Source organism: Artemia franciscana, chromosome 18 (genome assembly GCF_032884065.1).
Source record: "Artemia franciscana chromosome 18, ASM3288406v1, whole genome shotgun sequence".
In the NCBI taxonomy this organism is placed as follows: domain Eukaryota; kingdom Metazoa; phylum Arthropoda; class Branchiopoda; order Anostraca; family Artemiidae; genus Artemia; species Artemia franciscana.
In genome coordinates this window covers 18,093,178-18,105,634 of record NC_088880.1, presented here as the reverse complement: position 1 = coordinate 18,105,634, position 12,457 = coordinate 18,093,178, and the positions used below count along the sequence as shown (strand labels likewise).

The following is a 12,457-nucleotide window of genomic DNA, read 5'->3' as shown; positions in this document are numbered from 1 at the left end:
ATGAAAACGTTCGTAAAAAATTTGAAGTTCTAGTTGCCTTTTTAAGTAATAAAAAATTGGAGGGCAACTAGTCCTCCTCCCTCGCTCCTTTTTTCTCAAAATCTTCTGATCAAAACTATGAGAAAGTCATTTAGGCAAAAAAAAAAAAATGCAAATTTCGTTTTAATTATTTATGTGCGGAGAGCCAAGATCAAAACATGCATTAAAAAAAACGCTAAAGTTTTTTACTGTTTTAAAAAGTAGAGTTAAGAGAAAGAGTCAAACTTTAGCGTAAAGAGCGAGGCGTTGAGGAGGAAAAGCCCCTTTTATATACGGAGTAATTTCTGTTCGTTTTAAGTTTAATGTCGCTCCTTACTTTCATTTAAAAAAAGCTTGTTTTTTTTTTAATTTAATACCTTAAAGGATCACCCTATCTCTTCCATTACAAGTTGTTTTAGATTTTGTGGCCAAACTGTTCTAAAATTGATTGGGTAATTTTGCCATAACTTGTAAAGCTTGGTTAAGAGATCCGAATAAGCAACATAAAACTAAAAGCCGTAACTTACTTTCCCAGAAATTTTCTCCCATTTTGTGTCGGAGGTATTCAGTTTTAATGAAACTTGCATCATTAGAAAGTGTGAATTTTGTTTCTTTCGATTATACGGAGTAGAGTTTTCAGCTTAAAGTTCAGGAAAGGCTAATCTTATAAATGTTCTATCTTACCTGCTAATCAAATGCTATTCACATTGCCAACAGAGGGGACGTAAAATTTCACTGTCTCTTCCAATCAAATTTCATAGTTCAACCGCAGATTCACAAAAGCTTTCAGTGTTTGCTAGTCCTCTGAGAAAATTTGCTAATGGGCCCTTTGTCTTTGATACGTTTATTCGAAGCTGAGGCTCGTAAAATGGTTTTGGTATCGAATCTCCTTAACACAGCGAAACATCAAACTAGTTGTTAGAAATCGCTGGCCATAATCATTAAGCATATTTTAAATCTTTCAAAAGTTACACTCAAATGAAGGGGCTACAGGGCTGACAGTAGCGTCTGTAGGCCTCTGGGTTGAAAAACCCCCGTATTCCCCAGTGTAAGGACTGTAAATTATTCAAGCTGCCCGTTGTTAACATGTAGGGTTTTTCTGAAAGGGGTGGTCATATAGACTTTGAATGAGGCAAATACGATCGGAAACCGAAAATTGCCGTTCAAGAAAGCGCCTTTTTAAGAATAAAAAACCAGGCTTCCCGCTTGCGCCCCTTTTTCCTCCAATACATCGGATCAAAATTTTGAGATGGCCATTTTGTTCAAACTAGTCAGAAGGTGAAACAATGTGCTTACAGAGTTGACCCCCCAGCCCCTGGGGCAAGAGGTTTAAGTTATGCAAGATGTTTATGGTTAACGCATAAGGTTTTTATGAAGGCAGTGGTCGTGTCACTTGCTTGGAAATCGAAAGTTCGATTTTCGCCTCAGTGAAAATGAATTATATGACAAATGTCTTCTTTTGTAGTTAAATATTGAATTGCTGAGCTTTAGCAGTTAATATAACTATATATGAAATATTCAGTTTAATTCAATTAGTTTTTTTCAAGGACTGTTCAAGACATATAATTTTCAATAAAACCCAAATCATGTAGTTGGCTTTAGACTTTTACCATTAGGGAAGGGAGAAGGAGGTAGTAGCCAAATTCTTGTTTGCAGTGATTTTTGTTCGTTTTAAATTTGATTTCAATGTTCGATTTAAGTTTTACTCATTTTAAGATTTATATATTCACTTATATTAGTACTTGTTGAATGTTTTGTTTTCTATGATTGTTTATTTAATTTGTTTTCGGTTTGGGCTTCATTTATTCTTTAAATTAATTTCTGCTCGTTTTGAGTTTGAACTATTATGTCAATTTATTTCTGTTCGTCTTAAGTTTAACGTGGCTCTTTACTTTTCTTCGAAAAACCTCTTTTTCGGAAAGTTTTTTTTTTGTTTTACTCAATATTTGCAAAATGACGGGTTTCCTCGAAATTGTTTTCGAACACATACCTTTCTTCTGTGATGCTTTTTGAAATGTTCACCATGTCAGAAGGTTCAATTCAACTAGTTTGTAGTTTGTATGGTTACCTTAGTAAAGAACTATGTAAAATAACTTTAATTTCAAATCCTTCATTTCTTTCAGTATATGAACCATCCATAGCGAGAGGTCATTGAATTTTGCGAAAGCTAATTGAAACTGTTTAAACCCTTTCATATTACTCAATCCTGGTTCGAGTCCTAATTGCTGCAATAAGATTCAGTTTATTTTTAACTGGGTTGGCCCGTGGTAGCATGGGCCTCAATTTTGGTTTCTTGTTTTACCTTGTTTTCTCCTGGTCTTATTTTGCTGATAATTTCGATAATCATAACAACACAATATTTTGTTCAGACACTCCAAGTATTACCTCGTGTGAATATCATAAAACTCACGCTTTTTCGTTTTAAAATGTAGCTCATAGATTGGAAATTTCCCAGAAGTCCGACTAAAATTTTCTACGTAGAGAGATAATATGTTTCCTAAGCCGTAGAGAGGTAGCATATTTCCTCATAACAGGAAATATATTTCTAGTAACATATTTTTCATACAAAAATTAAAAATAAAACCCACTAGGTAAAAATTAACCCTTTTAGTCCAATTCAAAAATCTATTTACTTTGGTTCTAACCCTTTTACCCCTAATAGTTAGGACAAAATTACAAGATAAACACACACCCTATTCAAAATCCTTCTTGACATGTTCCTTAAAATATATATGATAATCAAAGATTGCCATGGTAATCAAAGAAACCATGCCAATTTCAAGCATAATGCAACCGTGCAACAACACAATATTTTGCTCAGCCACTCCAAGTATTACCTCGTGTGAATATCATAAGACTCGCACTTTTCCGTGCTAAAATGTAGTTCATAGATTGGAAATTCCCCAGAAGTCCGGTTAAAATTTTCTACGTAGAGAGATAATATGTTTCCTAAGCCGCTGAGAAATAATATATTAATAGTAGAGACATAATATATATTACGGATTGCACGGTTGAAAACAAAAGGACGAAGAACGCTGCCTCGCCTAATACCTTTTCGCATTACGGCTGGCTCGGAAAGAGCTTTTCCATGAAATGGAATTCCATGAATGCCAGATATCAGGAATTTTACTATGCAGCCACTTACACCACACTGGATATTTAAAAAGCTGAATTTGAAACAATCACGTACGCGGAATTTTTGTTTCAGAGCTTTTATACGAAAAAGAATCCCACAACCCAAACCCATATGTTAACCCTCCCCTGAAAAGCTTGTTTTTAGGGAGTTTTTGGGATCCAAGGTTGTTCGGTCAGTTCTGGCGGGAATTACCCTTCCAGCTTTTGCTTATTAAGTAGGGCCAGTTTCAGTTTTATTTTTTGTTTGTACATGTCTGTAAAACAAAACCACCATATCAAGATTGTAAAGATAGTGTGAGGAAATGCCAAATTGTTATCTCCTATTTTTTTTTTTATAACAATTGCTTTGCAGTGCATTAGTAGTTTAACGCAGAGGCAAAAAACTAACACGAGCTATCAATAAGGTAAAGATTTCGCAATGACAAGAAGTGGGCAGCGTGCCTCGTCGATGAGAGCAACCTTTGGTATTATGTACTGTTTTGGGTATACATCATAAAAATCAATATAAAAATAAAGTTTAGAAAAGTCACCAACCCGGATCCTGAAACCATCGTGAGCGGATCTGTCGAAATAATCGTTTTAAGCATAGGTCATATTGATTCGTTGGAAGATTCAAAAACACGATTCATAATCTTCTATCTATTAAACCACAGGTTTTTAACACGATCCCATATCATTTCTAAGAGTTTTAATAATTTCAAGGGATATTTGAAGCAAAAATTCGCCACATTTTGTATTTTCCTTTTTTTTAAATAAAACTTAATTTCCCCTTTTCACAACGTAGGCAGATACTCAGGTAGAAGGGGACTTGTTCAAACTTGAAGTCTCAAGAGTCACTCCCCAGTCCCTCATACCTCTCGTACAATTCACTTGTTTTGTAAAATACCCCCTGCTCAGGGCCCTCACTGAATACTATACTGGCGAACTTAAGGGCTGGACCAACACAGCGTTTTACAGGCCAAAGCGGCCTTTTTTACTCAATACGGGTTGTATGTTATGCCATCTTTTGAACCAGGAACTCTATCTTGGTTCCTACTCACTATATGCTTATTGCTGCTAACTTTTAAGATTGGGAAGCTTTCTCAGTTTGATGGAACATGAACTCTCCAGCATAAGATTTTGGAGTTACTATTTCACTTGAAATGCTACTTGATGCCTTAGCCAAGCGAATTGTCCTCATTGTGAGCCTATGTTCGTTACTTCGCTACATTGTTTGTGAAATAGTCAGCTTATCGTTCGTGCTTGTACCATACCTTCTTAAAAAGACTTCGTCTTCAGATTTCTCAATAAGACACTTCAGACTTCGTCTGAAGTGTTTTAATTGTTCAGGCTCGACTCTTTGCTTGTTTAAGCGTATTGCACTAGATTTTATTATAATCTAAACAATTACTAATCCTTGGATATTTCGAGAAAGGATTAAACTTTTGGGGGAGGGGTTCAACTTTGTCTAAGGAAAACAAATACGAAAACAAAAAGTAACTAACAAATGAGGAGTATTGAGAACATCTTGCGACAGAATGGAACATTAAAAAAACACTAGATATTGAATGAGGTGAATGAGCCGGAAGTCTAAGTAGGGTTTTATATTTATTGAAATTGTTATATTTTTATATGTTTAAAAACATATTTAATATATTATATGTTATCATATTAATTTATTTAATATATTAAAAATATGTTATATGTTTAAAAATAGACAGATCATATTGTCTATGACCTCCAACTTGCATCATTAAAAGTTGTTCTACGCTTTGTGTAAAACTGGAAATCAACCAGAAAATACAACCACTCAAAAAAGTACAATCATTCATGCTTTAATTCCATCCACTGCTAGTGAGTCTTAGTCCAAGTCCAAGTGACATTCACATCAGTTACACGGAGCTGATACAAGTAATTAAATAAAGGAAGAAAAAAAAATAGCTTTCTGAATTATTGCTTCATCACAATTACGGATAAAAACAATGTAAAATCAAAAAGGATATATTTAGCTGGATTTAGGAAAAAACACAAATTTTGGAAGACTTTGGGAGATGAAGAGACATAGGCATTTTTCGAAATTGTCATTATGGGGAAGGGGGCTGAGAGCTTGTTTCTATACTTATATGAGAGCCCGTCACAATATTTATATGATTACCCCACAAATTCGTATATATATATATTTTTTTTTAGCAATTTGGATGTTATTTTTACATATTTTGGTAGATACATATAGTAATATAGGTAAGATACATAGTATATAGGTAAGATGCATATATCTTTCAAACATGTTTCAATATCCTACAAAATCCAAATTTAGCAAAACTTTAACTTTCCCTTAGAGGTCAAAATGCTTGCGGTAGGCTGACAAAAACCAAGTGAAAAGGAATTCTTAAAATATTTGTACTCAAGTAAAAACAAGAGCTAAGAGCTCATATGGCACTTGTGACGAGGCAAGAAGGGCTAAGAGCCAAGAGCTCATATGGTAAGAGCTCTAATAAAATTTTAAGAATCAATAGATTGATTTAACAGGAAAATCAGAGGCTTAATGCCGGTCAGGATTTAAAATAAGAGCTCTGAGTCACGATGTCCTTCTAAATATCAAAATTCATTAAGATCCGATCACCCACTCGTAAGTTATAAATACCTAATTTTTTCTAATTTTTCCTCTCCCTTTAGCCCCCCAGATGGTCGAATCTGGGAAAACGACTTTATCAAGTCAATTTGTGCAGCTCCCTGACACGCCTACCAATTTTTATCGTCCTAGCACGTCCAGAAGCACCAAACTCGCCAAAGCACTGAACCCCTCCCCCAACTCCCCCAAAGAGAGTTGAATCCAGTACGGTTACGTCAATCACGTATCAAGGACATTTGCTTATTCTATCCACCAAGCTTCATCCCGATTCCTCCACTCCAAGCGTTTTCCCAGATTTACCCCTCCAAATCCCCCCAATGTCAAAAGATCTGGTCGGGATTTGAAATGAGAGCTCAGAGACATGAATTCCTTCTAAATATCAAATTTCATTAAGATCTGATCACCTATTCGTAAGATAAAAATATTCCAATTTTCACGTTTTCCAAAAATTTTGGTTTCCCTCTCCAATTCCCCCCAATGTCACAGAATCTGGTCGGAATTTGAAATTAGAGCTTTAAAGCACAATATCTTTCTAAATACCAAATTTCATTAAGATCTGGTCACCCTTTCGTAAGTTACAAATACCTCAATTTTCAAAATTACCCCCCCCCCAACTCCACCAAAGAGAGCAGATCTGGTCCGGTTATGTCAGTCACGTATCTTAGACAGGTTTTATTATTCCCATCCAGTTTCATCCTGATCTCTCCGCTTTAAGTATTTTCTAAGATTTCTGTCCCCCAACTGCCCCCCCCCAATGACGCTGGATACGGTTGAGATTTAAAATGAGAGATCTGAGTTACTAGGTCCTTCTAAATATGAAGTTTCATGAAGATCCGATCACTCCTTCGTAAGTTAAAAATACTCATTTTTTCTAATTTTTCAGAATAACCCCCCCCCCCAATAGAGCAGATCCGTTCCAGTTATGTAAATCACGTATCTAAGACTTCTGCTTATTTTTCCTACCAAGTTTCATCCCGATCCCTCCAATCTAAGCGTTTTCCATGATTTTAGGTTCCCCCATCTCAAACTCTCCCCAATGTCACCAGATCCGGTCGGGATTTAAAAAAAGAGCTTAGAGACACGATATCCTTCTAAATATCAAATTTCATTGAGATCCGATCACCCATTCGTAAGTTAAAAGTACCTCATTTTTTCTTATTTTTCAGAATTAATCCCCCCCCCCCAACTACCCCAAAGAGAGCGTATCCGTTCCGGATATTTCAATCATGTATCTAGGACTTGTGCTTATTTTTCCCACCAAGTTTCATCCCGGTCCCTCCACTCTAAGTGTTTTCCAAGATTTTAGGTTCCCCCCTCCCAACTCCCCCACCCCCAATGTCACCAGATCCGGTCAGGATTCAAAATAAGAGCTCTGAGACACGATATCCTTCTAAATATAAAATTTCATTGATTTCCGATCACCGTTCGTAAGTTAAAAATACCTCATTTTTTTCTAATTTTTCAGAATTAACCCCCCTCCCCAACTACCTCAAAAAGAGTGGATCCGTTCCGGTTATGTCAATCATGTATCTAGGACTTGTGTATATTTTTCCCACCAAGTTTCATCCCGATCCCTCTACTCTAAGTGTTTTCCAAGATTTTAGGTTCCCCCTCCCAAATTCCCCCCCCCCCCCCCCCAATGTCAGCAGATCTGGTCGGGATTTAAAATAACAGCTCTGAGACACGATATCCTTCCAAACATCAAATTTCATTAAGATCTGATCAACCGTTCGTAAGTTAAAAATACTTCAATTTTTCTATTTTTTCCGAATTAACGCCCCCCCCCACTCCCGCAGATGGTCAAATCGGGGAAAACTATTTCTAATTAATCTGGTCCGGTCCCTGATACGCCTGCCAAATTTCATCGTCCTAGCTTTCCTGGCAGTACCTAAAGTAGCAAAACCGGGACCGACAGACAGACAGACCGACAGAATTTGCGATTGCTATATGTCACTTGGTTAATATCAAGTGCCATAAAAAAGATTATTGAACATTATAGGAAAATCCTTAACGATCACGGAAGCTAGGCCTTGAAGTATGTACTTGAAAATACCCTTTGAGTATTGCCTACGCAAAAGTAGCACCATCAACACCTTTTTTAAAATTTGTTATCATCCTTTTTTTGTCTTTCTCTGTTTGCTATCCAATCTAAAACCATAAAATAAGATCTTGTACTGCATTCTTTTCATTATCAATGGATAACGCATCGGCTAAAATTTATGTTAATTTAACTTTATGACTTCATCTTATTGTTTCGTCTCATTAAATTACTGACTGATTCATTATTTTTCTGTTTTTGTTGCAGAAATGCCACATAATGCCACAGGCTGCTGGCCAAGTTCCCAATGTATGCCTCCAAAGCCGCCACCGGTGCCAAATACAATTGGCTCTCGACTTATGAAGCAGGATGGAGAATATGTCAGAGCAGCTTTACTAAAGCCACAACCGGATTTGCCGCCTCGACGACCTGTGGTCTTGTCTCTTTCTTCTCCGATTAAAAAAACGGCAAAAAATAAAGTCGATCCGAACAGGTATATTAGAATGATATCCCTCAGGAAAAAATATACAGTATTTTGTAGTTTATAGTGCATTTTGGAGGACAAAAAAGTAATGTCTTAGAATAGCAGTTCCCAATCAATGAAAGATCCAGAAATCTGGGAGGAATCTTGATCTTGGAATCTTGAATTTTGATCTCTGATTTTCTTCGACAGATTCGTTGGGAACTGTAGCTTCCAAAAATGTGCTCTGAACTATATATATATATATATATATATATATATATATACTAGCTGTTGGGGTGGCGCTTCGCGCCACCCCAACACCTAGTTGGTGGGGGCGCTTCGCGCCCCCCCCAAGCCCCCCCGCGCGCGTAAGTCGTTACGCGCCATAATAGTTACGCGCCATTGTAGTTGTGTCCCTATGTCCCACCTGTGAATATAGATAGATATATATATATATATATATATATATATTAATATATATATATATATATATACATATATATATATATATATATATATAATATATATATATATATATATATATATATATATATGGTTTTAACTACGTAAAACTTGCGAATATACAACATTCTTTGCTGTCCCATTGTCTTTGCATATAAATAGATTGTCAGGTTTACCGACTCTTGAACATGCAACATATAATGGTCCATGGGAAAACAATCTGTATTCAGATCTATACCTCATGATTCTAATGATTGCCCTTGAGCTTTGTTGATGGTGATTGCTAATCGACCATTCCCTGTCCAGTGTCCGGTCGTCATTTACATCCCCTGTTTCCCCCGGTGTCCCCGTTGTAGTTGTGTCCCTGTGTCCGGTCGTCATTTATATTCCCTGTGTCCCGGTCGTCATTTGTATCCCGGTGTCCCGGTCTGTATATACATTCGTTTTTTAGTTTTGTTTTTCTCCTTTATTTTTTCCTTTTTTTTTCTTTTTAGCTTATTTAGATTTTTAGATTTTTTAGTTTTTTTATTAGTTTTTAGTTTTTTTTTCTTTTTAGTTTTTTTGTCCGGTCGTCATTTATATCCCCCTGTTTCCCCCGGTGTCCCCGTTGTAGTTGTGTCCCTGTGTCCCGGTCGTCATTTATATTCCCTGTGTCCCGGTCGTCATTTGTATCCGGTGTACCGGTCTGTATATACATTCGTTTTTTAGTTTTGTTTTTCTCCTTTATTTTTTTCCTTTTTTTTTCTTTTTTAGTTTATTTAGATTTTTAGATTTTTTATTTTTTTTATTAGTTTTTAGTTTTTTTTCTTTTTAGTTTTTTTGTAGTTTTACCTTCTTTTAGTTTTGTTAATTTTTTTTTTTACTTATGTCCTGGTCGTCATTTATACTCCCTGTGTCCGGTGCTTTGTTGATTGCTAATCGAACATTCCTTTTGTCCTGGTCGCTTTCTCTTTGAGTGTCGTCATTTATTTTTTTCTTTTTTAGTTCTTTTAGTTTTTACCTTTTTTAGTTTTTTTTAGTTTTTTAGATGAAATTTTTTTTTAGTTTTTTCCTTTTTTTCTTTTTAGTTTTTTATTGGTTTTTACTTTATGTTAGCTTATTTTTCAGTTTTTTCCTTTTTTTTATTTTTTTTTATTTTTTATTTTTTTTAGTTTTTTACCTTTTTTAGTTTTTTTTAGTTTTTTAGTTTTTTAGCTTTTTACTTTTTTTTATTAGTTTTTAGTTTTTTTGTAGTTTTTGCCTTTTTTAGTTTTTTCAGTTTTTTTTAGTTTTTTATTGGTTTTTACCTTTATTTTAGCTTATTTTTCAGTTTTTTCCTTTTTTTTTAGTTTTTTTTTAGTTTTAGTTTTTTTAGTTTTTTACCTTTTTTAGTTTTTTTAGTTTTTTAAGTTTTTTAGCTTTTTTATTTTTTTTATAGTTTTTAGTTTTTTTGTAGTTTTTGCCTTTTTTTTAGTTTTTTTAGTTTTTTAGCTTTTTTATTAGTTTTTAGTTTTTTTTGTAGTTTTTGCCTTTTTTTAGTTTTTTTAGTTTTTTAGCTTTTTTATTTTTTTTATTAGTTTTTAGTTTTTTTTGTAGTTTTTGCCTTTTTTTAGTTTTTTCAGTTTTGACGTCACCTGATCCAGTTTTTTCAGGTGACGTCACCTGATCCACGATCCACAGATCCACAGACAACTTATTTTTATATATAAGATAGTTTTTTTTTTTACTTATGTCCTGGTCGTCATTTATACTCCCTGTGTCCCGGTGGATTTTTTTCCCGGCCTGTGTCCCGGGCTTTTTTATTAGTTTTAGTTTTTTTTGTAGTTTTTGCCTTTTTTTAGTTTTTTTAGTTTTTTAGCTTTTTATTTTTTTTTAATTAGTTTTTAGTTTTTTTTTGTAGTTTTTGCCTTTTTTTAGTTTTTTCAGTTTTGACGTCACCTGATCCAGTTTTTTCAGGTGACGTAATATATATATATATATATATATATATATATATATATATATATATATATATATAATATATATATATATATATATATATATATATATATATATATATGGTTTTAACTACGTAAAACTTGCGAATATACAACATTCTTTGCTGTCCCATTGTCTTTGCATATAAATAGATTGTCAGTTTACCGACTCTTGAACATGCAACATATAATGGTCCATGGGAAAACAATCTGTATTCAGATCTATACCTCATGATTCTAATGATTGCCCTTGAGCTTTGTTGATGGTGATTGCTAATCGACCATTCCCTGTCCCAGTGTCCCGGTCGTCATTTACATCCCCCTGTTTCCCCCGGTGTCCCCGTTGTAGTTGTGTCCCTGTGTCCCGGTCGTCATTTATATTCCCTGTGTCCCGGTCGTCATTTGTATCCCGGTGTCCGGGTCTGTATATACATTCGTTTTTTAGTTTTTGTTTTTCTCCTTTATTTTTTTCTTTTTTTTTTCTTTTTTAGCTTATTTAGATTTTTAGATTTTTTAGTTTTTTATTAGTTTTAGTTTTTTTTTCTTTTTAGTTTTTTGTCCCGTCGTCAATTTATATCCCCCTGTTTCCCCCGGTGTCCCCGTTGTAGTTGTGTCCCTGTGTCCCGTCGTCATTTATATTCCCTGTGTCCGGTCGTCATTTGTATCCCGGTGTACCGGTCTGTATATACATTCGTTTTTTAGTTTTGTTTTTCTCCTTTATTTTTTTTCCTTTTTTTTTCTTTTTTAGTTTATTTAGATTTTTAGATTTTTTATTTTTTTTATAGTTTTTAGTTTTTTTTTCTTTTTAGTTTTTTTGTAGTTTTTACCTTCTTTTTAGTTTTGTTAATTTTTTTTTTACTTATGTCCTGGTCGTCATTTATACTCCCTGTGTCCCGGTGCTTTGTTGATTGCTAATCGGACATTCCTTTTGTCCTGGTCGCTTTCTCTTGAGTGTCGTCATTTATTTTTTTCTTTTTTAGTTCTTTTAGTTTTTACCTTTTTTAGTTTTTTTAGTTTTTTAGATGAAAATTTTTTTAGTTTTTTCCTTTTTTTCTTTTTAGTTTTTTATTGGTTTTTACCTTTATGTTAGCTTATTTTCAGTTTTTTCCTTTTTTTTTATTTTTTTTTATTTTTTATTTTTTTTAGTTTTTTACCTTTTTTAGTTTTTTTTAGTTTTTTTAGTTTTTTAGTTTTTTAGCTTTTTTACTTTTTTTATTAGTTTTTAGTTTTTTTGTAGTTTTTGCCTTTTTTTAGTTTTTTTCAGTTTTTTTTTAGTTTTTTATTGGTTTTTACTTTATTTTAGCTTATTTTCAGTTTTTCCTTTTTTTTAGTTTTTTTTTAGTTTTTAGTTTTTTTAGGTTTTTTACCTTTTTTTAGTTTTTTTATTTTTTTTAAGTTTTTTAGCTTTTTTATTTTTTTTTATTAGTTTTTAGTTTTTTTGTAGTTTTTGCCTTTTTTTTAGTTTTTTTAGTTTTTTAGCTTTTTTATTAGTTTTTAGTTTTTTTTGTAGTTTTTGCCTTTTTTTAGTTTTTTTAGTTTTTTAGCTTTTTATTTTTTTTATTAGTTTTTAGTTTTTTTTGTAGTTTTTGCCTTTTTTTAGTTTTTTCAGTTTGACGTCACCTGATCCAGTTTTTCAGGTGACGTCACCTGATCCACGATCCACAGATCCACAGACAACTTATTTTTATATATATAGATAGTTTTTTTTTTTTACTTATGTCCTGGTCGTCATTTATACTCCCTGTGTCCCGGTGCTTTGTTGATTGCTAATCGAA

At 33.6% G+C, this 12,457-nt stretch overlaps 1 protein-coding gene across 9 annotated transcripts in view; it reads left to right on the top strand.

Annotated features, from left to right (window-relative positions):
• LOC136038704 (uncharacterized) overlaps positions 1 to 12,457 on the top strand; it is a 211,762-nt gene that overhangs the window by 133,319 nt on the left and 65,986 nt on the right. For all 9 annotated transcript variants that reach the window (XM_065722024.1, XM_065722026.1, XM_065722017.1 and 6 more), the window contains one exon: positions 8,070 to 8,295. In XM_065722024.1, coding sequence (XP_065578096.1) covers positions 8,072 to 8,295 — 224 coding nt within the window. In that variant the 5' untranslated portion in view covers positions 8,070 to 8,071. The remainder of the gene's footprint in view (positions 1 to 8,069; positions 8,296 to 12,457) is intronic.